The 21,127-nt window shown below is 46.6% G+C and overlaps 2 protein-coding genes and 2 long non-coding RNA genes across 8 annotated transcripts; 2 read left to right on the top strand and 2 right to left on the bottom strand.

Moving 5' to 3' along the window:
- Positions 1–283: 283 nt before the first annotated feature.
- Positions 284–3,503, bottom strand: LOC148658889 (uncharacterized). The gene is made up of 2 exons (XR_015940239.1): positions 2,825–3,503; positions 284–1,767 (listed from the first exon to the last, which is right to left on the bottom strand). It is a non-coding gene; the product is annotated as an uncharacterized LOC148658889 (long non-coding RNA).
- On the top strand, positions 506–7,330 carry LOC148658890 (LEM domain-containing protein 2-like). Of its 2 annotated transcripts, none has more exons than XM_088640646.1 (9): positions 506–1,040; positions 1,273–1,313; positions 1,917–2,028; positions 2,754–2,830; positions 3,498–3,577; positions 3,956–4,101; positions 4,440–4,541; positions 5,057–5,159; positions 5,521–7,330. In XM_088640646.1, exons 1-9 carry the CDS (start codon positions 506–508, stop codon positions 5,666–5,668), a joined length of 1,344 nt encoding a protein of 447 aa, XP_088496772.1. In that variant the 3' UTR covers positions 5,669–7,330. The 2 variants fall into 2 exon arrangements, with proteins under 2 accessions (XP_088496772.1, XP_088496773.1); XM_088640647.1 differs by having other exon boundaries at positions 1,917–1,992.
- Positions 6,171–19,500, bottom strand: LOC148658891 (uncharacterized). 3 transcript variants are annotated; one of them, XR_015940237.1, is made up of 6 exons: positions 19,376–19,500; positions 18,731–18,945; positions 13,225–13,372; positions 10,603–10,710; positions 8,328–8,414; positions 6,171–7,232 (listed from the first exon to the last, which is right to left on the bottom strand). It is a non-coding gene; the product is annotated as an uncharacterized LOC148658891 (long non-coding RNA). The 3 variants fall into 3 exon arrangements; XR_015940238.1 differs by adding an exon at positions 16,354–16,405 and having other exon boundaries at positions 18,731–19,436; XR_015940236.1 differs by having other exon boundaries at positions 18,731–19,436.
- On the top strand, positions 9,364–20,942 carry LOC148658892 (inositol hexakisphosphate kinase 3-like). 2 transcript variants are annotated; one of them, XM_088640644.1, is made up of 6 exons: positions 9,364–9,933; positions 10,768–11,133; positions 17,376–17,565; positions 18,014–18,189; positions 19,430–19,605; positions 19,797–20,942. In XM_088640644.1, the coding sequence occupies exons 1-6, from the start codon at positions 9,798–9,800 to the stop codon at positions 20,202–20,204; spliced, it is 1,452 nt and encodes a 483-aa protein (XP_088496770.1). In that variant the 5' UTR covers positions 9,364–9,797; the 3' UTR covers positions 20,205–20,942. The 2 variants fall into 2 exon arrangements, with proteins under 2 accessions (XP_088496770.1, XP_088496771.1); XM_088640645.1 differs by having other exon boundaries at positions 10,771–11,133.
- The last annotated feature ends 185 nt before the right edge of the window (positions 20,943–21,127 follow it).

Here is a 21,127-nt window from a genome sequence, read left to right on the forward strand (position 1 = left end):
AGAAGAATAAACTTTATTCCCTTCCTGATTATTGTGACTTGGCCTGTCCAGCGTCTGGGACAGATGGCTCAAGGGAGTCAGGTGGTGGCAGGACCCCAGGCACTGCAGTCAGGGTCCAACTGCCGTCTCGACAACAGGAGAAGCTGAGTGTTAGAGGCTGTAAAACTACTGGAATACCAACTGTATCTTCTTTCTCACAGAAATTGTAATAAGTACAAGTAATACATCCACATTCATAAAACAAGAATTTAAAACAAGACATAAACCCTCAATGTGAAATCAATGTTTTTATATTATTAAAACTTTATTGATACATCAAGAATGTACACGGCTATGTTTAAAATAAAAAACACTGAAATGTAGTGACAAAACGAATTTACATGAGAAATGTTGTTTTAATCAGCAACTGAACAGAGGCTCCATGCCGGTTGTGTCCTTTCCAACATGGCGTCCCAGAACGCCCACCTCGGTGTGTTAAAACACACTTCCGCCCAGGACACTAAACATGGCCGCCTCCTCGGACGAGCTGCTCCGTAGGGAGCTGAAGTCCTTCGGTTATAGCCCGGGTCCCATATCCGATTACACAAGGAAACTGTACCAGAAAAAACTCCAGAAGCTACAGGCCACCGCTGACTACAACCGAGTGCATCTCCTCAGAGGCCAGTCTTACATCCACTCCCGACACCGGCACAGCAGCGGCAGCCCCCGGCACCGCCAGCGGACAGCCAGCTTCCACCGGGACAGCGAAGACTCGGACGACGACGACGACGATGACGATGAAGATGACTACGGGAGCAGGGTTCGCGATACTCGGGAGGACAGCCGGAACCGGCGGCTGTCCGACAGCACGAACTTTTCCTTCTTCAGAAGGGAGGACGCGCAGAGGCTGTATGACGGCTCCACCCGGCGAAATCGCTTCTGCGAGCGGCAGCTGTCCCGGGTTCTGCTGGCTTGCACCGTAATCCTCAGCCTGATTCTCATCTGGCTGGTTTATATGAAGACTGTGAGTCTTGGCCAGCCCGAGAACGCCAACAGCAACAGTGAGCAAATTCGCTTTTCTTCTTTCGTTTAATAAGTTGCTCTGGATTGAGAAACCCGTCCTTCACATCCGCATGCCTTGTCCCTGTCAGAGCGCCAAGGCTTATTAGTAACCCAGCTGCCCGGACCCTCGACTGCCGCTGTCTCAGTAAATACCCGCTTCACCCGCTTTCTGAAGTTACTGCCCAGTTTGCTGTTGCTGTGGAAATTAACGCCTCTCTCCCCTTTTCCCAGTTCAAGGGCTGAGCGTGGACTGCGATGGGAAGACCGACACAGTAAGGCGAAAGTTGATTTTCAGTTTCACAAAGTGATTTAGCGGCGAACGCCCCGGTCACAGCAAGAGTAATAAGAGGGCAGTGGAAATTAGAAACTGTTGGGTTGACAAGTTCCGAGGCAGGCTTTAATTGGGAGGAAAGAGAGTAGCAGCCAGTGAGGCAGAGTTGATGCTTTTCTGTCAAGAGCTTTGTGGCTGTTAAGTATTTCCAGACTTTATTTCCAAACTCATGAGTTTGATGCGAGTACTGTTCTAGTGCTGGCTATGAAAAGGTGTGCTTTGCTTGTGGCTGCTGACAGTGAGCAAACTCCAGCACCGGGAGGGCAGACAGGTGTATCTCCAGGCAGGGTGAGGGGGGTGGGACAGCAGCAGGTTCCCACACTTGTGGCTCCGTCTCCCGGTCCACGTCAACACTTGCTACAGAGACCCACCTCCTTCAAACAGTATAGAGGAAACTGCAACCACAGTTAAACACGGGATAATGGTAGTAATGCAGTATTAAAAGCAGTTCTGATGGGTACTGGGTCTTTGAGTGGAGGACAAGCACCATAGTTTGTGTAACACCTGTCTCTCTGTCTGCCCCTCTGTCCTCCTCCTTCCCCAGTACTGCAGGGCTCAGGAGCAGAGGGTGCAGCTGCAGTTGTTGTCAGAGCTGTACAGCTTCCTGGCGAAGGTGGCAGGTGAAGTGTCGGCCAGAGGGGAGGAGGGGGCGTGGGGTGAGCGTGTCGTGTGGAACAGAGATGTTGAGCCTTTGTGTCAATATAGCCCTCCTATAATAACCTGCTCCTAACCATAAGTTGCAAACCAGTGGGTCGAATAAATCAGTGCGCCACACTGCTATTGTTAAATTGATTTGAAAAATACTCTTTACTGTCTCTGCATGGCATTCAGTTGTAAATACACCATTTATTCATAACTGGCCAGTATTGCTTAGCACTGTGCATTAGCGAAAGAGAAATCCAGCTCCAGGTAGTCTAAAAGATCTGCATACCACATTAACCCCCGTCTCCACCAATGTACGCAGAATACACCTTGATACAGAATTTCAGAATGGCTTTCACAAAGGTTGTGGGTACTTCCTGTGTTCTCTAAGACAGCTGAATAAGCACAGAGCTTTCTAATGTGTCACAGTCTTGCAAAACTCTGAAAACATTAAATCATACAAATATCACTGAATCACTAAGAGTTATGTGCTCAAACAAATAACAGAACAGCTAAATTAACGCAGTCCTAGTGTTAATTTATGGAGTCGTTTTTAAGTGAAATCACAGATTTGTTTTATTCATGAACAAAAGATCAAGCATTTCAAAACGTTTTACTAAAATGGGTCCTTCACTTGCTAGCTGTAGTCTTGAAACCGGAAGAGATTCTTGCATGCAAAAATTGTGCAAGCAATTGAGCAACATACTGTATTACTCTCTCTCTCTCTCTTCTTGTTTAGGTGACTTTGAATGTGGGAACCCATCCAAACTGACGAACGCATGTGTTCCCATCGAAGACGTGAGGACTTACTTGGCGGTGAGCCTTTCCTCCCTGTGATGCTGGTTACACACTCGGAGACTGGAACACTGAACGTGGTGCCCTCGTGTCTGAGGAACTGGGCTCCGCAGCAGTGTGCCCACTTCCTCTCACTGCAGCTCAGCTCTGTCTCTTTAATGACCCGATAACTTCATTCATTTGAATTCTTTGTTTTTTCTACCTGCTAAGATCTTAAAAAATGGAAAGTTGAGCATGAAAGTGTGAAACAAACTGAAAACGATGAACAGTTCTGAATTATGAAAACAGGTGAGGATTTCCATGCAGCAAGCTGAGGGGCTGCTGCAGAGTTTCCATGGGAGCTGCCTGTTTATCCCTCACACTCCACTCTGCCCCTGTTGATCTTAAAACATGTCACGACCAGCAAGGGTCTGTGCCCCCAGCATTGATACTTTTGACAGTCTGCAGACTTAAGCTTAAATTTTCCAAGCTATCACTTCTCAAACTGCTGAATCTAGGGAATTGAGACTTTTAAAATGCAGCTGTATGGCAGGATTGTCATAGGACAGGAGCTGTGTAGATCAGTTCAACATGCACTTAAGAGATCTGTGTTCACCTGCTCTGACTGCAGTGGAAGTGTCCTGTCTTTATTTCTCTGTAATTTAGTTATCTGCCCATGCCAGGAACTGAACTGAAATCTCTTCAGCAGATTTTAAACAGAGACTATGCAAGCAAGCTGGAGGCAGCGCTGGAATGGATTCTCCAGAGTGAGACAGACCTGGGAATTCAGTAAGTGCTCAAAGTTAAGAACTCTAAGAAGGCTTGGTTAGGTATTATCAAACCTGCTCCAGTGAGAAATCAGAAGGTGGTAATTAGTCAAAGCTCTTGTTTTTTAATTAACTTGGAGATCAGCTGCCTCTCTCTCAAAGGAAGGGGAGCTATTAAAGTCTCTTGAATTAAAATAGTTCAAAACTTCCTAAATATTCAAAATCCCAGCATAAAATTAGGTTTCTAGTTCTCTGTGCTCATCTGTCTGTGCTGTGGTCCGGTGTCTGTCTGCTCACATCTGTTGATCTGCCTGTCTTTACTGTCAGCTTCCTGCACCCAAACATACAGAGTGGCCTCCTCTCGCCCCTTACCTTTCCAGTGTGCTTCTGTCTGTCCCAGGCTGGTGGGAGAGGACCCCTCGGAGCCGGTGGTGTCCGTGCAGGCGGTCCAGTGCGTCCAGTCCTCTTGGCCTTCCCGGAGCCTCGACTGCCGGCTCAGCCTGGCCTTAGTCACTGCCCTCCAGCGGACTTTCATCTTCATCCTGGGTGCGCCCCTGCTCCGCTGGTGGAGCTGAGTGTCAGCTGTCAGTTCCTGTACAGTGCAAGAGTCAGGGAGTTTGAGTTCAGAAATGTTCTTCACGTATACTGTAGGTGCAAGATAGGACTGGAGAGCAAAACAGAACCTAAAATGTTGTACAACTCGTGTCACTTGTGAATTTCCCAACAATTTAAACTAACTTTCCAAGCACGCAATTAATTAGTGGATTTAAGGGTTAAATGACGAGCTCAGGCAGCCCAAAATCCAGGAGACACTGGAGTCACGGGTATGGAGCTGGGCTGCACGTCTCCCTGCGGTTTGTGAGCCTCCATGTGTGTCTCCACAGCGCTGGGTGTCATGTGGGGGGTGCTGGTGCTGCTGAGGTACCGCTGGCGTCGGCTGCAGGAGGAGGAGCAGGCCATGTACGAGCTGGTCCACAGGATCATCGGTATGCTGGGCAGCAGGGGGGCGCCGATGAGCAGGTGTCGGTGGGGGGGGGGGCGAATGGTTTTGTGTGTCCCTTGTCAGATAATCCACATTATTTAAACAGTAAAGGCCAAGTTGAGCTTCTGCCTTTGAATTAATAGCCATGAAACACATACAGACCCAATCTCAAATTCTCAGTACAATGTACTGAGAGTACAATAGTACAATTACAGGTATAATATCCTGTAATTTGATTTTTAAACTTTTGGGGTTTTAGATTTGTGTAATTTACTACAGTTTTTTAGAGACACTGGTTTACCTTTTTAAAAAGCCCTTCAGAAAGCCTGTTCATGACCTGTGTCCTATGGGGCTTTGCACACCCTGTGGCCTGCCCAGGCCTCCACATCTCTGTCCTTCTTCACACAGGTGCTCGATTATTGTGTGTGAGTGGTGCTGGCTTGGCTGCACGTGGCTGTGTGTGTCATGGGCTGTGCTGTACTGTATGGTCATTGAGCACTAGGCTCTGCTGTTTTGCAGCTGCGGTCCGGGAACACTATAAGGACTGGGATCAGGGACTGGAGCCCCTTCCGTATGTTCCAATCCCCCACATCCGGGATTCCCTCATCCCTCCACAGAACAGGTCAGACTCTGTCCTGCCATGCGGCCAGCCCTCTGAGGAGGACGCCAGTCTTCCACATGCCACTTCTGTAACGGCACATTGCAAAATGAAAAGCCATTTTTCTTGGGTCTTTTTTAACAAACATTTGCGAGAACTGTTAATTCTGTTTTTATTTGTACGAATGTACATGTGTGCTGGCTGATGATAAAGGATTGAACACTACGTTTTGATATTCATGGAAAATGTGATTGGAAAGCACTGGGGGGGATAAAAAGTACTCAGATTTAATTAGAGAAGAGGATGGGCAGACACTGATCTGCAACAGTTACCAGGGTTTGGGGGTCCTTTGTCACATCTTCCTGCTTTCTGTCTGTTCTTGCAGACGGCGAATGCGAAGAGTGTGGGACAAGGCGGTGGAGTTCCTGGCGTCCCACGAGTCGCGGATTCGCACAGAGAGCCACCGCGTGGGCGGAGAGGACTTTCTGGTGTGGCGCTGGACGCAGCCCTCAGAGATGTCTGACTCCAGCTAGGGGGTGTCGGGGAGCATGAACAACCCCCTCCACCTTAAGCCGAAACACAGCACACGCTCACAAGCTGTGCCTCAAGCAGCAGCCAGCCCAGGGTGGTGGTGGTGTCTCAGACTGGACTGGTCTTTCAGGAAAGGGAATATTTTGTGTTCGGCTGGTTTTCGTTTTGGGCAGGAGGCCTGAATAACCTAAAGACTCCACCTGGGATTCAGCAGTAAGTTGCCATCCTGAGGAACTGTAACCTAATGAACAAGCTAGACAGGGTTACACAACACTATAGTCTCATTCAGTTGCCTCTGCACTGGACTGATGGGATTCATTTATAAAGGGAGCTGTGACAAAGCTGGCTATTTGAAAAGATGGTCAATTCTTTCTATTGATAAAACTCGAAAGCTGTCTTCCTCATTGATAGTCATCCTGTGTAGTGGCTTTGTGTCTCGACCGGGTGCTTCAGACATGCTGCTTAAAAATAAGTCATCTGGAAAAGAGCGGGAAGATGAGAATCTTTGGTATCTTTATCTGTTAGTTTTATTTTTGAAGGTGTTGTAGACGGAGGGGAGCCTTCAGTCTTTCCTGCAGATACTGGTTTCCGGTTTTGTCCTTTCGGGAGCATCAGCCAGGCAGTCGGATGTCTTGCAGATGTGCTTTCTGTGCTGGATTGAATCCTGGAGAGGGCGGACTTGGAGCCTCTGAATCCTGAGACATTTCTCGAATGTTTTCTGGAATATGGAGCTGGCAGGGCTGAACAGTTGTTGTTTTTTTTCTTTGTAGACAAATATAAAAAAGTTAACTCTGAAACTGATTCTTTTTGAGCTGATCATAAAAAACTGGTGTTGGCTTTAGAGAACAGTGTGTTAAACTTGCTGGAGCAGCTGAACAAACAGAAGCCTTCTCCTCTCACCCTCTTGAGCCAAAGTCCCTTCCACTTTCCTTTCCCTTCCTCCCTGCCGACACACCAAGCAGGAATGCACAGATCCAAAAACACTTCAGTGAGAATCTGTGTTCAGGTATCCTAAGCAATGGTTTTTCAACACTTCAGTGCTAAATGTTCTCAGTCTTCTCTTTAGCCCATTAGAAGATTGGTAAAAAAGCCTGTTCCATATCAGAATGGTGCTGCTTCTTATTAAATTATTTATTAGTGGTGCCCTTATCATGAGTGACCTACAGCTGTATACACAGAGTGCACTGAAGGGATAAACAAATGCTTAAACAAATAAAGCAAAGATGCAGAAGGTGACAAGACTCGCAGTGTGTCAGTGTGGAAATGAGAGCCTAACCCAGCTGTGGGGTCTAGAGGATAAATCTACATCTGGCAGTGGAGTACAACGCTGAGACGTGTATTGGACTTGATGAACAGAGCACCCTGCCTGACTCGCTGCCTGTGACGCACTGGAGGCAGTGACTTTGTGACAGGGCCCCTGCAAGCCAGGTGTGTGAGGTGAAGCTGGGGTGACCCCCCTGAGGTGAGCGGCAGTTACTCACACTGACAGTACGGCCTTCCTCCAGACGCAGCAATCTGTCCCCTGGCAGCGGGCGTCTGTGCCAGCGATGCCACAGGAGGCTGACTCTGTGAAAGAGGAGGGGGTGTGTTTTTTAGTCATTCAAGCATCATTTGCCATTCATAACCCATGTTATGTTTGAAATAAATTTTCATTATTTTCACAACATCGGTGTGTTGGGTTTGTGACTGAAGTCAAAAGATTGCCAGGCAGGAAAGAATGGCCTCTTGCATTCACAGCACCAATACTGAAGGCGCAGCAGCTGCAAATGTAGAGGCAAAAAAGGAAATCAAATGTTTCAGTAACGTAGTTATTGTGAAAATGGAATATATCTTGAGAGAGAGTAGGCCGGAGCTCAGCACTGCCAATGTTAATCAAAGGCAAAGTGGCAGCTATTAACATTTTTAAACCCTATCTTGTACATTTAAGTCCATAAAACATCTTAGTCATCACTAATTGATAAGAGCCATCAGGGATAAATCAGTGTAGTATAAGCAACTTTCCCTGAAGTGAATTGAGAATTCCCTTCCACTGCAACCAAATGTTAATACTACCACATGGCGTAGAGGTCAGGTTTCTGTTTCCCAGTATTTTAAATGTATTTTGATTAATAAGACTTTAGGGTACTGTAATGTTGCATTTAGTGTCAAAAGTGATAGACTATTCAGTTTCAAAAGGATCCATAAACCTCAGCTATGTAATGAAACCGGTGCCCATCCTGCCCAAACTTCCTATTGGCCCTTACCAATCATGGCCTCCTAATAATCCCCATCTATGAATTGGCTTCATTACTCTGCTCACCTCCCGACATATAGCTGATGTGTGGTGAGCGTTCTGGCGCACTATGGCTGCCGTGCATCATCCATTACCTGTAAAGCGCTTTGAGTGGGGTGTCCAGAAGAGCGCTATATAAGTGTAAGGAATTATTAATTATTATTATAAGCTGACACAGTACTGTATTCACTGACATTTTTCAGGTTTCTTTGCACTGCATGTCCTAGGCCCACCAGCAGAGGGCAGTGCTGCCCCTGGTCTGGACAGCCTGCAGCTTTGCCCCACTCTCTTTTAAAGGCTGCATGAGTTAATAACCGGCTGTCACTCAGCTCCATAAATCACTTTATTTTTCATTTTTTATTTTTAACTGCAATGAATTACATTCTCACCTGTCTCCTGTTGGCCACAGATGCAAATTGATTCTGTATCCTGAAGCCTGACAAAATACGTAGGTCAACAAGCTGGAACAAATACATCTGTAACAGAACCGACACACACCATACTAATTTAACTGCAGGTCAGCCTACAAAACATCTGAGACACAACAAACACACATCAGGGAAGATTCTTCCAGAAAAAGGCAGGATTGGTGTAACCTGTCATTTTTCACCATTAAAAGCAAATTAATACAAATGCAATATCTGTCAAAATAAGATTTTTTAAAAACATTTGCAAGCAGTTAATTCAGCAGCATTTTCATCGGAAAATTAGGTTCAGATTTTAGTTCATCTCAGCAGATATGGAATGTTACTGAATTCTTTACAGAGTTTTTTTTTAACATGTAAAAACATTAGAAGGCTTATGCTTATAGGGATACATTTTCCTGCTATGTTAGGGTTGTGTTCATGAGACATTTATCTACAACAAGAGACAGCAAATCTGTTTCCTGTGGAGAAAGTTACATCTGTGAAATGTGTCCACAGCTACCCGAACTTGTCACAGTTCTATCCCAGATTCCATCTCTCCCGGGACAGGTCAAACTTCTGGCTCAGACCTTTGTCTCTCAAAAGTCAAACAAAAGCTGTAGACTGTATTTACACTCACAGCAGGGCTTTGAGACTCTGAACTCTGGTCATTCCTTTCCAAGCGATCAAGGGGTCCTTCCCTGACTTAATTAGTGTGACTGCTTGATTAACTGCATAAATTTAACATTCCCATGCAGAAATGAAAAGCTCAAGTACAAAAAAGATGTGAGCTGCTGTACTTTGAATCACATCTGTTTTGTAAATTCTTAGCTTTAGAAGACCACAAAAATAAATCATGTCCATTTTAGCCACTAATACCTGAAACCATTCAGAAAATCAAGAAGTCTGATGTATAAAAAAAGTTGCTTTCCAGAAAGGAAATTTGATCCTGCCTTAGGACATAAACAGTCTCGACACACATAGCGTCTAAGGTCACACGGTTGTGGTCAAATATTCCTGCGCGTGTGGGCACATGTCAGGGAGGGAGGGAAGGAGTGTGTCAGCCATGCTGTTGCGCCAGTATGTACTGTCAACCTTCCAGGCAGCCAGAGCTTCACACTCTTCTCTACACACAGGATTGGTACACAGAGACAGCTGAGAGAGATACACACACAGGGACTGAGATACAGCCGCTGTTCAGCAGAGCCAGACAAGCCCAGTAGTCAGCTGCCACAGCCGAGCCAGACAAGCCCAGTGGTCAGCTGCCACAGCCGAGCCGGACAAGCCCAGTGGTCAGCTGTCACGGAGGAGCCAGACAAGCCCATTGGTCAGCTGCCACAGCCGAGCCGGGCCAGCACAGTGACAGCTGTCACGGAGGAGCTGGACAAGCCCAGTGGTCAGCGGCCACAGCCGAGCCGGACCAGCACAGTGACAGCTGTCACGAAGGAGCCAGACATGCCCAGTGGCCAGTGGCCACAGCAGAACTGGACAAGAACATCGGTCAGTTGTAACAGCGGAGCCAGACAAGAACAGTGGTCAGCTGTAATTTTGTCTTCGCTGCCTATACTCTGTTCTTTGTCTTCCTCAACAGGTAATTGCTTCTTTACTCTCCTTTATTCATGTTTGAAATGCATTTTTAAAGCCTGTGATTTAAGATGACAGGGTAATCCCAGTAAAGTGTGACTAGTTTTAACAGATGACATTCTATTATGTCATTCTGTTATTATATGAAATCCTCTGAAATGTGGAACACTTTCAAAGTCCAAACAAGGATTCAAAATGCAGAGACCCAAAAAAGAGTCCTGTTAACCACATGACTCAATGCAATTACATTTGTATTCACCCTGAAGAAAAGGAATAAAAAAATATCTAAAGCCATATTTATAGAGTTCTCTCCTGCATGCCAATTTTATTGGTTGTGTTTTCTGCCAGATTAAGAATGCCCCTTCAAGTATATTAGGATTCATATTATATCGCCTTAAACAGCCAAAATGTACCCTAGAAAATAACACTGTACTTGAATATGTAAAATAAACCAACATTTTATTCTGTAAAAGCTCTTTCTTTACATATGTTGCTGAAAACAGATTAGAAAATGAAGATGATCTAAATCACAAGAAGAAGAAAGCACTTTGCACTTGACATTTAAACCGACGTACAACATTGGCTTAGCTATATTACTGATCAGTTTCCAAAAACAAACAGAACAGCCTTTTTGGCTTTATTATTAGATTGTAAATTAGAAAACAGCCAATATTACCTGCACAGAGCAACAGAGTGAAAACAGTTCCTCCACCAAATCCAGGTCCATCCCCCTACAGAGTTAGCACACAGGAGGCTTCTCACTTCGTTGCTCAAGGGCTGTAGGCTGTAAAGGACCAAGAAAGATATCAGGTCAGTTATATTCCAAATCCCTCTCTTGCAGCAGTTCAGCTCCTGGACGCCCAGCCCTCTCCCCTCTATAGAGAACCCCGGAAATTCGGGGGCACCCCTTCCCCATCTCCCAGTGTCCTGAAGCCAGGTGTCCATCCCTGGGTGGTGGACAGCAGGCCGATCCCAGCCACCCAGTGCCTGGCAGGCCCACATGCGAGCATGGTACTCCTGAACGGGGTGGAGGATGGGGATCTGCGGACTCGGGTTCGGCTGGAGCCCTTCATACACCAGGTTGGGGGGCACGCTGGAATGATGCGCTACAATGAGACGACCATCTGCAAGCCCCTCTTCTCCAATGAGCTGGGCTTCTACCAGTCCCTGCCCGCCGAGATGCAGGCCTTCACTCCCCGCTTCAAAGGTGAGCAAGAGCAACGGAGACAGGCAGCTGCCAGGGGTTTCTTCAAAATGAAAACTCACGAGTCGGTGGTGCCCAGCCTTCGTGCTGAAGAGCTGTAGTTGTCACCTCAGCTGAGCTCCAAATGACTTACCTAGGTCAATCTGCTGCTTAATTACAGGAAGTAAACAGGCTTTTCCAGATCCCTGCTGATTGACCATTTGAAGTTCCTTATAAAACTTGCATAACTTCTGCTGTCAAGAACAAGGGCTGGGCACCCCTGTTTTAAGACACCTAGATCTTGTGCACAAGAATGGGTGTTATTTTTAAGATCTAACATGTGCAAAATGGGCATGACCAAACTATCCTACAGGTTAAGTTAGAGGTAATAACCTAATATATATCCACTAGGCGATTTGTACTAATTCCACCATAAATTAAACTTGTGAAATTTACTATGTTACAATATTTATTGAAAGTAAAAGCTAAATAGAAAAATGTCTTTAGTTTTGCGCTGGTGAATGTGAACAGCAGCTGTACAACATTTATTTGCATTGTTCCTCTGCCTTAGCCTCATGCAGACGATGTGTGTACAGGTAGCCCAGGAAAACGATTACCCCCCAGAACATAGCCCCACCTGGCCCAGTTTACTCTGGCAGAAGGTAAACTGGGACTGCTGGATCCAAAGACCCAGAGTAGATCTTTTGCGATGTTTCTCAGCTTCTTAAATTTAGTTCCAGGGCTCCTGCATTCTCCACTGGCTTCTCAGGCTATTCTCAAGCAAAGGCAGCCCATCTTAGGCAGACAGGCACGAGAGCATCAGAGGAGTAACTGAAATTCCACACTACTTGAGTGGGCTGACAGATCTATCTCTTTACAAACGCCTGTGGAAAATGCAGAACCGACCAGACTGAGCAAATAACTACTTCTGCTGGTAATCTGAAGTCCAGTGAAGAATGAAGACCGAGGACATGATCTCTGCATCCTGGCTCTAAAGATCCAGGCCTCTGTGAATGGTGGAAAATGTCTCTACTCTTTTGCTTAAACTTTTCTACAGGTGAATGAACTATTTTTGAGCACTACGAGCACCTTAAAGCTCTTTGTTAATATTCTGTATTCTCAGTTTTAAAAGATCAAATTAGAATGGGCCAGTGGAAATAAGAACCCAGCCTCCATCCTTGTCTGATAGAAAATGTGGATGTGTCTGCGAACAAGGCGGGATCAGGCCTCCAGAGACCGAGCAGAGCACTCAGATTTCTCATTAGAAACTTGATTGACAGGTGTGGAGAGGAGGAAACTAGCTGTGACTGACAGCTGTGTGTTTCAGGGATTAAAGATTGTGACCAGCAGCACTGAATAGCCCAGGCATTAATTAGTCATTAATTAGATTAGTTACATGGTTCAGAAATGCCATGCTCGAAGCCTAGGCTAAGATACAACTCCTCTGCTTATGCAAAAAGCTGGGCATGCTGGCAAGAGTGAGTCACGTCAAAAACAATAAAAGCAGCGGCTGAGGAGTTCTGATGTGGTCATGAAAAGTAGTTTTGTATTAAAAAACTGAGAATGACCTGTGAACCGACACAGATCCTCTGCCCACTGTGGAGCTACGGCTGCAGCATCAAGGCATGTGGTGTCTCACTAGAGGTCTTGCTACTTCCATGCAGTGAGTGATGTGGGAGCAAAGGCCACAAACTCTCTGCTGAGCTGCAACAGCAGAGTAAATCAGTTCCTATCCTTGGGCACCCTGTGGCTGATGAATTAATTAATGACACAGCCAGCAGGAGGTCCAGCTGCCGCACATGATGGAATTAACAGAGAATCTGTGACCTGTCATCAGCAAAACGCTGCCATGTGCCTCCAGGATAATGCATCACCCTGTAACCCTATTTGGAGCAATAACAGCCAGAGACCACTTCAGCCAATCCAGTACAGACTTCTTCATGGCATGGCATACAGGTAGAGGGTCCTGTAGCCTGAGTAACAGCAGCTCAAATCCAGGCTGTCACACCAGCAAACCTTATCCCCCTGGTGATGCGTGTGGGGGGTAGAAGAGAAAATGGTGAGGAGGTGTGCTGTAAATCAGTTGCCTCTGAGCTTGACTGGACATCCACAGACCTACAGTAAATGGTACAGCAGAGGCCTTGGCAGTTCTTCAGCAGACAGTAGCGCTGCATGATGGTTCCCATGAGCCTTAGCCCGGGGATTTGCTGGTAGCTGACCGTTCCAGATTGGGGCCCCAACATCAGAAAACCAAGTGCAGATCCTGCATTTTAAACAGAAAAAGAAAGGTGGAACAGAAACCAGTCTGACAGGACTAAATCACTTCAATGGGACATTATCAAAGAAGAGTGTTCATGGGACTGCGGCTGACCTAGTATGTACAGACTTTCTGAAGTGGAGCCAAATAAAAGGCTGACAAGCTGTGGCAAACTTTAAGGCAGTGGTTTCACTTAAACTACCCAACCACATTATTCCACATAATTCTCTATTTAAAATGATAAATTCAACCTGTGAAATGAATTCTCTGATGCTGGAGAGCAGGCAGGATGCCTACAATGTCTGGGAACCAGGATAGATGGTCCAGAATTCTGCTTTTCGATTGTATCCTCTCCTCTCAAGGACCAGAGCCTCCTTGGTAGTGTTTTACCCTACTTTCACTGCTGCCTACTACACTTTTACCATAGTAAAACTGTTAAAAAAACATAAAAACATTTGCCTTTCTGCCCCATCAGTGCAGGCTGTACTAGAAAGTCTGCTCTATAGCTTTCTGAACCTGGATCATACGTCCCGCCCAACACAGCACCCCAGCCAGGGACGCCCCTCTGAGCACGTATGAAAAATAGGGTCAGGGTTCAGGTTTCCCCAAAAATATTCATCAGGAATGCAGTCTGAGGCGTGAAGCGCTAGGTATTTTAGGGGCTGTTGAGGCTGAAGGGATCAGATAGTGGTTTAGAGCCCTGTTGAAACGCAGGCCAGTGCAAACTGCTCTTGCCTCAGGGCACAGGGAAGCTCAGGCTGCTGTTCCAGCACTAATACAGGACAATCTAGGACAATCTAAGGATAAAACAATAGCAAAGTTTGGCTCTCGACATTATTAGAATTAGCATTTTAAACTTTATCTTACTTAAAGAAATATACACCAATATCAAAGAAAATTGCCCTTAAGCTCTAAGACCCAGTCCAGAAATATCAGTCACAGTCCCTCCTGTGGTTAACAGTGAGGACCACTGCACTCCCTGTTAAACTGTAGCTGTAGGCCCCATTAATGTGCAGTGTTGGCCCCAGACCCTGAGTAATGCAAGTTGGGAGGTTCGCAACTCTGTGTTAGGTCAGAAGTCAGTCTGCATATCTGTAGTCACCTCCCACAGCTACAGCAACACCCTGGCACCCATTACAGGAATTGCAGAGACAGACTGTAGGCTGTAGCACAATACTACATGAAACAGCCTATCAAACAGGACTCCAGTTTGAGCCACTTCAGATTTTAGGTCCTGTAGACTCTTGTGTACGTCATCACTGGGTGATAGATATTTTATTTTGCCAAGGATGATATGTAATAACTATACGGCCACACAAATAAGATACATGTACAATAGTTGGCTTGCTCTAACAATTATTGCGAAAGGTCTGCACCACAGAGAAAAGTGGGTACACACACAAAATGTACTGTGCATTTGAAAAAGAAAAGGGGAGTTTGTAGATGGTCCCTCAGAGCTAGCGTGACTGCTCTGTGAAAGGAGGATCTGATCTGGTGTCCAGTGTCTCCTGCATTCCGCTCTCATGAGGGGCTCCTTTCACATTTAACACCCTGTTGACTCCAGGATGGGGAGGGGGGGGGGTGTGGATGTAAAAACTGACCCCTCTGACTCACACCAGCTGGACAGATCACATCCTGTCCAGACTAGAGAACAGGCTGTACAACTTGGCCCTTTCTGTAAGCAACTAAACAAACTAAACATCAAAATGTTTCAGAGGTGGTAATAACCTTGCAGGCAGACAACCCAGACAACTATTCTTTTGTTAGTAGCTTATCACAGCAAAAGGAAAGAAGAACAGTATTTTATTCTAAAGTGTTCTAGGTCAACATGCACAGCTTGTATTGATAATATAATTAACACCTGCCAGAGGCTGAAGGCTGGTTCTGGCTAGGGGTTAAAAGTCATTAGCTGAGAAACATGAGGATGGTGGAATTTTGGAATCACCTCTGAGAAGAATCTGTCTGTAACCATTCACATGATCCCATCAAGTAAACTGGACAGACAGTTACAGAGATGGTGCCTCCGATGTTTACTTTTTTAGCCCCACTATATATTACAGATCAGTGCTATCACAGTCCATACGGGACAGCCTATACACTGCAGTACGCTAGGAATGGACTGCAACAATCCTGTCTGCACCACAGCCCAAGTGTACTGTCTCAACAGAGGGTACACCTGGTCCCAAGAATAGCAAAGAAGCAAATTTCCCCAATACATGCAAAATGCAATCAAACAGATAAGATAAACCCTCACTCCATAGCCAGGAACTTCCATATTCATCCACTGAGCCTCTGCTGTCCCAGCAGTGCTGTTTTGAACATCTAGGGTTAACTGGAAATAACAGCATTCTGCGTGTTGAGAAGAGGCAGTGCAGATGGGGTACCCCTGTACTGGTGAACACACACAGGATGCTTTCCATCATTGCTGTTTGTGTGTTTATTAGAGGTTGTGGTTGCTGAGGAGTTGCAGAAGTGTAGGAGCACTTTGCACAGTTTACCCACCCTGAGAGAAATTCTGTTCCCTGGGTTTCTGGGCTGCTGCCATCGGAGCCTGAATTAGAGGAATATTCTAACCATTCGATTCCTAACACTGTGCTTCAACAGTTTCCAGCTAGTTGTCTCCCCATAAGTCACCCCAGCCCCACTGCACCTTGGTAAAGACAGGTAGAGAAAGCCAGCAGGACAGGTGCATTTGGTTGGGCCAAATTTGTTGCATTATTATTATAACAGCCAAAAATCTGAGAACAAAATATTTGAGAAAATATCTCCAGAGTCATGACAGTTCTTCCTAAAATCTCAACAAAGTCTCCTTTTCACCGAGATAAGGATGAGCTGCCAGATTTAACTCTGTCTACATCGGCTCCTCTTTAATTTCTCTTTTTGGTTTCTGCACACATGCATGCTCTTCCCTACAGTTTGACTGGGAGTGGAAGGAGACCGTGTGGTCTGCAGTAGGCTCTGGCCTTGGGCACAGTGCTGGCGCTTACCTACAGAAATCCAGGCCATGGGGCAGACAGGGATGACAGCCTGAACACCCAGCTGTAGAGACAAGACATTTAGGGGGAGCACCTCAGCGGGGCTGTTTCAGCCTGGGAGGGCAAGTGAACACAGCAATAAAACCAAAATAACCTGTACAGGGAAAGACACCCCTGCCTCAGCAGAAACAGCAGTGCTGCTTCTAGGGTTCTGGGACGGGGCCAGGCCAAAGGGTTACTGGGTACACAAGGTGAGGGGGCGGAGTGTGGGGAGCTGTCAAAATCAAGCAGTTACAGAATCCTACTAAGAGCAGTTTATGTAATGCACATTTTCACTTGTATGAATTTAACAGCCAAAGCAGCAGGATTAGGATTGATAATCCATTGATTCAGGAAATGACGTTACCTTGTGTTTCCAGTCCTGTTATGCGATGTGTTTCTCCTTACCAGTGCCAACACCCACAATCAGCGGCCAGTGGGTCTGCCCCTATGATCCTCTCTCCAAGTCTCTTTGTGCTCAAACTCCACTGATTTATTTGTTTTTTCTAGGTTACTTTCTTGGCTTCACGTGAGAAGATTCAAGCAGGCAGCACTACAAGGCTTTCACTAACTACTTTGTGCCAAGGATACAATCTAAAAACACAGGATTTATAAAAAATAAAAATTCCCTTTTACTGAATAAGAAACCACTCTTAGCCTATAGGATATCGTGATATGCGAAAAGATGCATTCCTAATGCAAGAAATTGTATAGGGCTAATAAAGAATGCAAGAATATGATAATATGTGATGTGAAATTTGACTTGCATTAAAACACACACTAGCCCTTCACTGGTGCACATTATAAGAGGAGTGACAGGGGTGCATTGGCATTAGTGCAGTACAGAGCCAATAAACCACAAAAATAGATTTTACAGGAGGAATATGAGTAACAGCAGAAGCTGCTCTGTTCACAGGATGCTTGGGCTATGGGGTGAGGGTGGTGGCACTTAGAGTTAAGCCAAGTCAAACTCCCTGACCCTCCGCTCCCCATAGGGTTGATCTCAGTGAGCCTGGAGAGAGACAGCAGTGGGCAACTGGTACTGGTGGCCTCTCCCCATAAGGACAACCAGAGCCCAGCTCCGCCATCTCCCAAGGCCCACAGGAACAAGAAAACCAAGGCCAGCAGTCCTGATCACCAGGAAATCAGAGAGAGCCCCCTGCAGGACAGATCCCACCATGACAGGTGAGCTACAGAAGAGGAAAATGACAGAGGTGCACAGCTAAGGTACAGTACACCAGCAGAGCTAACAGAACAGGATCTTATTCTGACTATAACACAAACTGAACACGACCAGATCAGAAGAGATCAATCAAGTGCTCTCACTCATTGTTTTCTTTTGTGATAATCCAACACTAACAAAGTCACCGTGAAATACAACCCTGCAGTTTTTTCAGCTGGGGGAATCTCTGGTCCTTCATGTCTCACAAACACATCAGCACTCCAGTCCCATTAGGCCCAGTTCATAGCAGTAATAACTGCTTAAAAGAATGTAAACAGCTGAGTCAAATTTCCATAACATTCTAGAGCACAAAAGATGTCCAGGAACCACTTAATTTAGTTCACAAGTAAATTATATCCAGGAACCACTGGGTGGGGTAAAGCTGGTGACTGTGCCCTTCTCTCCTCCCAGGACTCTGGGCTGCACTGGGAGGGGGCTCGGCTCTGACGTGCCTTTCCACATGGAGGACCCCAATGGGAATGAGAGCAAGCTCTCAGAGCAGAACAGCCACAACCCCTGGGGCCTGCGCTGCCACCGTGCGCAGCTCTCCCGCATGTCCTCTCAGGGCGCCTCCAACGTGCTGCACTGTATCTTTTACGACTCTTGTGTTCTTGTTAAATCGTCTCCCTTTCACTTTCCCTATGCTTCTGTTTTGCAAGAACTGATTATCACTCAAAGGGAAACAGCAGCCCCTTGTGGTCATCAATCCCTCAAGCCCCACTGCTTGGACTAGCTGTCAGCCAATTTCAGCTCAGGAAGTCTATTCCTGGAGGTCTGTAAGCATCCAGGCCTCCTGCAGAATCATTCCGACATGTGTCCTGAGCAACATGGAGTATCGTGAGCAAGGACAAACTGCAAGAAACACAACACAGGGCACTGAACTGCCGCTCACTCTGTCCACTGCTCATGGAGTGGAGTGTCCAGAAAAGCGCATCACAAGTGTAAGGAATTATTATTATTATTATTATTATTATTATTATTATTATTATTATTATTATTATTATTATTATTATTATGTCAAACCAGAACAAAGACCAAACACTGCTGCCTTTCAGGCTGACAGACTCAGAAACCAGCAGCAGTTTTAGACAGAAGAAACAAGAGCACAATAGGAAAGTCAGGTCTTACCATTCATGGACAGGAGTATCCTGCCTCTTCACATCACTTGCCAGGAGCAGTCATGCAAGTCCGAGTCTGAGGCAGCAGAATTAGGAATTCTAGATGGAATCCAGGGCCCATAAAGCTTGGAGACAAATACTTCCTTAAATTTATCTTTCTCGACCCCTGGTCGGCACCAGTCACCGGAGCAATGCTGACCAGTTGAGAAACACTGCTTGATATTTCTTTAAAAGCAAAATGAAAAGAAATCCCCTATAACCATAAGCACAGCTAGTGACCTTTTTTATGAAATTCCTGAAAGATGCACCAGCTGGCTCTTTAAATTTCTACTGTTTGGAGACTGCAATGCAGCACATTTGGGTACCCCACACGTTTCCTCAGTAACCAGTACACACAGCAAATGCCAATCTGTCCAGAATTCCCTTGTGCAGAGAACTAGTTGATTTGCACACAAGACAGATCAACGGAATAACTGTAACAGTAGCAGCCATTCAGCAAAAATGAGTAACAACAAAAGAAACAAACTACAACAGAATCCAGGTTCAGTGACACACAGAGGGTCTGTGGCAGATAATAAACACAAAGGGAAACTGGTTGCGAAAAACAGCACAACAGCACAAGGTCAGCAGTGAGTCATTAAATTCAGAGATCCACCCTGATCGCAATCTCCCAGGCCTGCAGGCATTCTCTCCTTGACGCTGCGCTCAGGGTTCGTGCTGCTGGAGAACGTGGTGTGGCCATTCATGCGTCCCTGCGTGCTGGACCTGAAGATGGGCACACGGCAGCACGGCGACGATGCACCCGAGGAGAAGAAGAGGAGACACATGAAGAAGTGTGAGCAGAGCACCTCCTCCTCACTCGGCCTGCGGCTGGGGGGCATGCAAGTAAGGCACAGCAGCCTGCCCTGCCCTTCTGTCTGTCTGTCTGTCTGTCTGTCTGTCTGTCTGGTCCCGCCTCTCCAGCCCTTTCGGTTCCTCCCTCCTCTCTCCTCTCCCCTCTCCCCTCTCCCCTGCCACGTTCCTCCTCTCTGCTCCAATCCACGACTCTGCTGACCCTCAGCAGCTCTTCCCCACAGGTGTTCCAGGTGACCTCTGACCACTTCCTGTGCCGGAACAAGTACTACGGCCGGACGCTGTCGGGGGCGGGTCTGCGGCAGGCGCTGTGCCAGTTCCTGCACAATGGGCGATGGGTGCGTCGCGAGCTGATCGGCCCGATTCTGCAGCGACTCGGCCAGCTGCGCGCTGTCCTCCAGCGCCAGGGCTCCTACCGCTTCTACTCCAGCTCCCTGCTGCTCATCTACGAGGGTGTGGAGAGCCCCTCCGCCTCCCCCAGTGTGGACGTCCGTATGATCGATTTCGCCCACACCACCTTCCGCGGCGCCCACCACCCCCACACCCCTGCCTACGACGGCCCAGACCAGGGCTACATCTTCGGCCTGGACAACCTCATTGGTATCCTGAAGGAGATCCGCGATGGAGAATGACGACTCCCACTGGCGGGCAGCTTTCTGAAGACTGACCTCGCCAGGGCTGGATGATGTATAAAGACTGTAGACAAAGACTCTGACTGGCTCATACACTCCATTTGGAGGAACATGTTGGTCTGTTGTTCATTTACTGCAAGTTAAAAAGATCAGGGAGAGAAGGGGGCCACAGGGAGATGCCAAAAGCTCAAAAATAGAGTAAACTGACATCAGTTCTGGAGCTGAAGCTTCCAAGATACCTGATCGCTGTATCATGCACGACTTGAGTGATTTGTACACAGGTGCCTTAAAAACCAGCAACTCACACTGCAGAGAGATGGGTCCCCGTTACTTACTCATACTAATGGCTGTGAGTTATAAGATATTCACACACACATTGTGAATTTTGAGGAACAAATTAACCAGCCAGCATGGCTTTGAAGGGTGGAAGGAAACTGGAGCACACTGAGAAAGGCCACGTGGACACAGGGAAACATGCAAACTCCACACAATCTTTCCAAGTCCTGAATCAAACTCGGGACCCAACAGCCATGAGGCGGCATCTCTAACCATTACTGAGCCACCTGCATCATTGAAGTATAAAACAAAACTTAGCTTCTTAGTTAGGCTTTTCCTTTTCAATTTGTATTGCTGTACATGAAGACTCTGTAACCCGTCTGTAACCAAAGTGTAATATGTTTCCAGTGTTAGAATTGTCAGCACAGTGAGTATTAAAGTGGGGGGAGGGGGTGTTCTGCTCTCATGTGTAGGTGCGTGTTTTGTGGCACCGGAGAGTCAGGGTCTTTCCTCCTGCCAGGGGTCCAGGGTTCGAAAAACAGGACGGACCAGATCAAGTGGTGCTGGAAACCAGTGCAGGTACCAAAACACCATTCGAGGACTTACTGGGAACCAGTGTGCCCTCTGTCTGATCGCAGACCCAAGAC

Source organism: Lepisosteus platostomus, chromosome 7, assembly GCF_059453375.1.
Source record: "Lepisosteus platostomus isolate fLepPlt1 chromosome 7, fLepPlt1.hap1, whole genome shotgun sequence".
In the NCBI taxonomy this organism is placed as follows: Eukaryota; Metazoa; Chordata; class Actinopteri; order Semionotiformes; family Lepisosteidae; genus Lepisosteus; species Lepisosteus platostomus.

Excerpts from the sequence above, each read along its gene's own strand:
- LOC148658892 (XM_088640644.1), top strand. The coding sequence starts at position 9,798 with ATGCCCAGTGGCCAGTGGCCACAGCAGAACTGGACAAGAACATCGGTC. Across the intron at positions 11,134-17,375 it reads CTTCACTCCCCGCTTCAAAG|GGTTGATCTCAGTGAGCCTG; the intron begins GTGAGCAAGAGC and ends CGCTCCCCATAG. Across the intron at positions 17,566-18,013 it reads GACAGATCCCACCATGACAG|GACTCTGGGCTGCACTGGGA; the intron begins GTGAGCTACAGA and ends CTCTCCTCCCAG.
- LOC148658890 (XM_088640646.1), top strand. The coding sequence starts at position 506 with ATGGCCGCCTCCTCGGACGAGCTGCTCCGTAGGGAGCTGAAGTCCTTC. Across the intron at positions 3,578-3,955 it reads GAGACAGACCTGGGAATTCA|GCTGGTGGGAGAGGACCCCT; the intron begins GTAAGTGCTCAA and ends TGTCTGTCCCAG. Across the intron at positions 5,160-5,520 it reads CTCATCCCTCCACAGAACAG|ACGGCGAATGCGAAGAGTGT; the intron begins GTCAGACTCTGT and ends CTGTTCTTGCAG.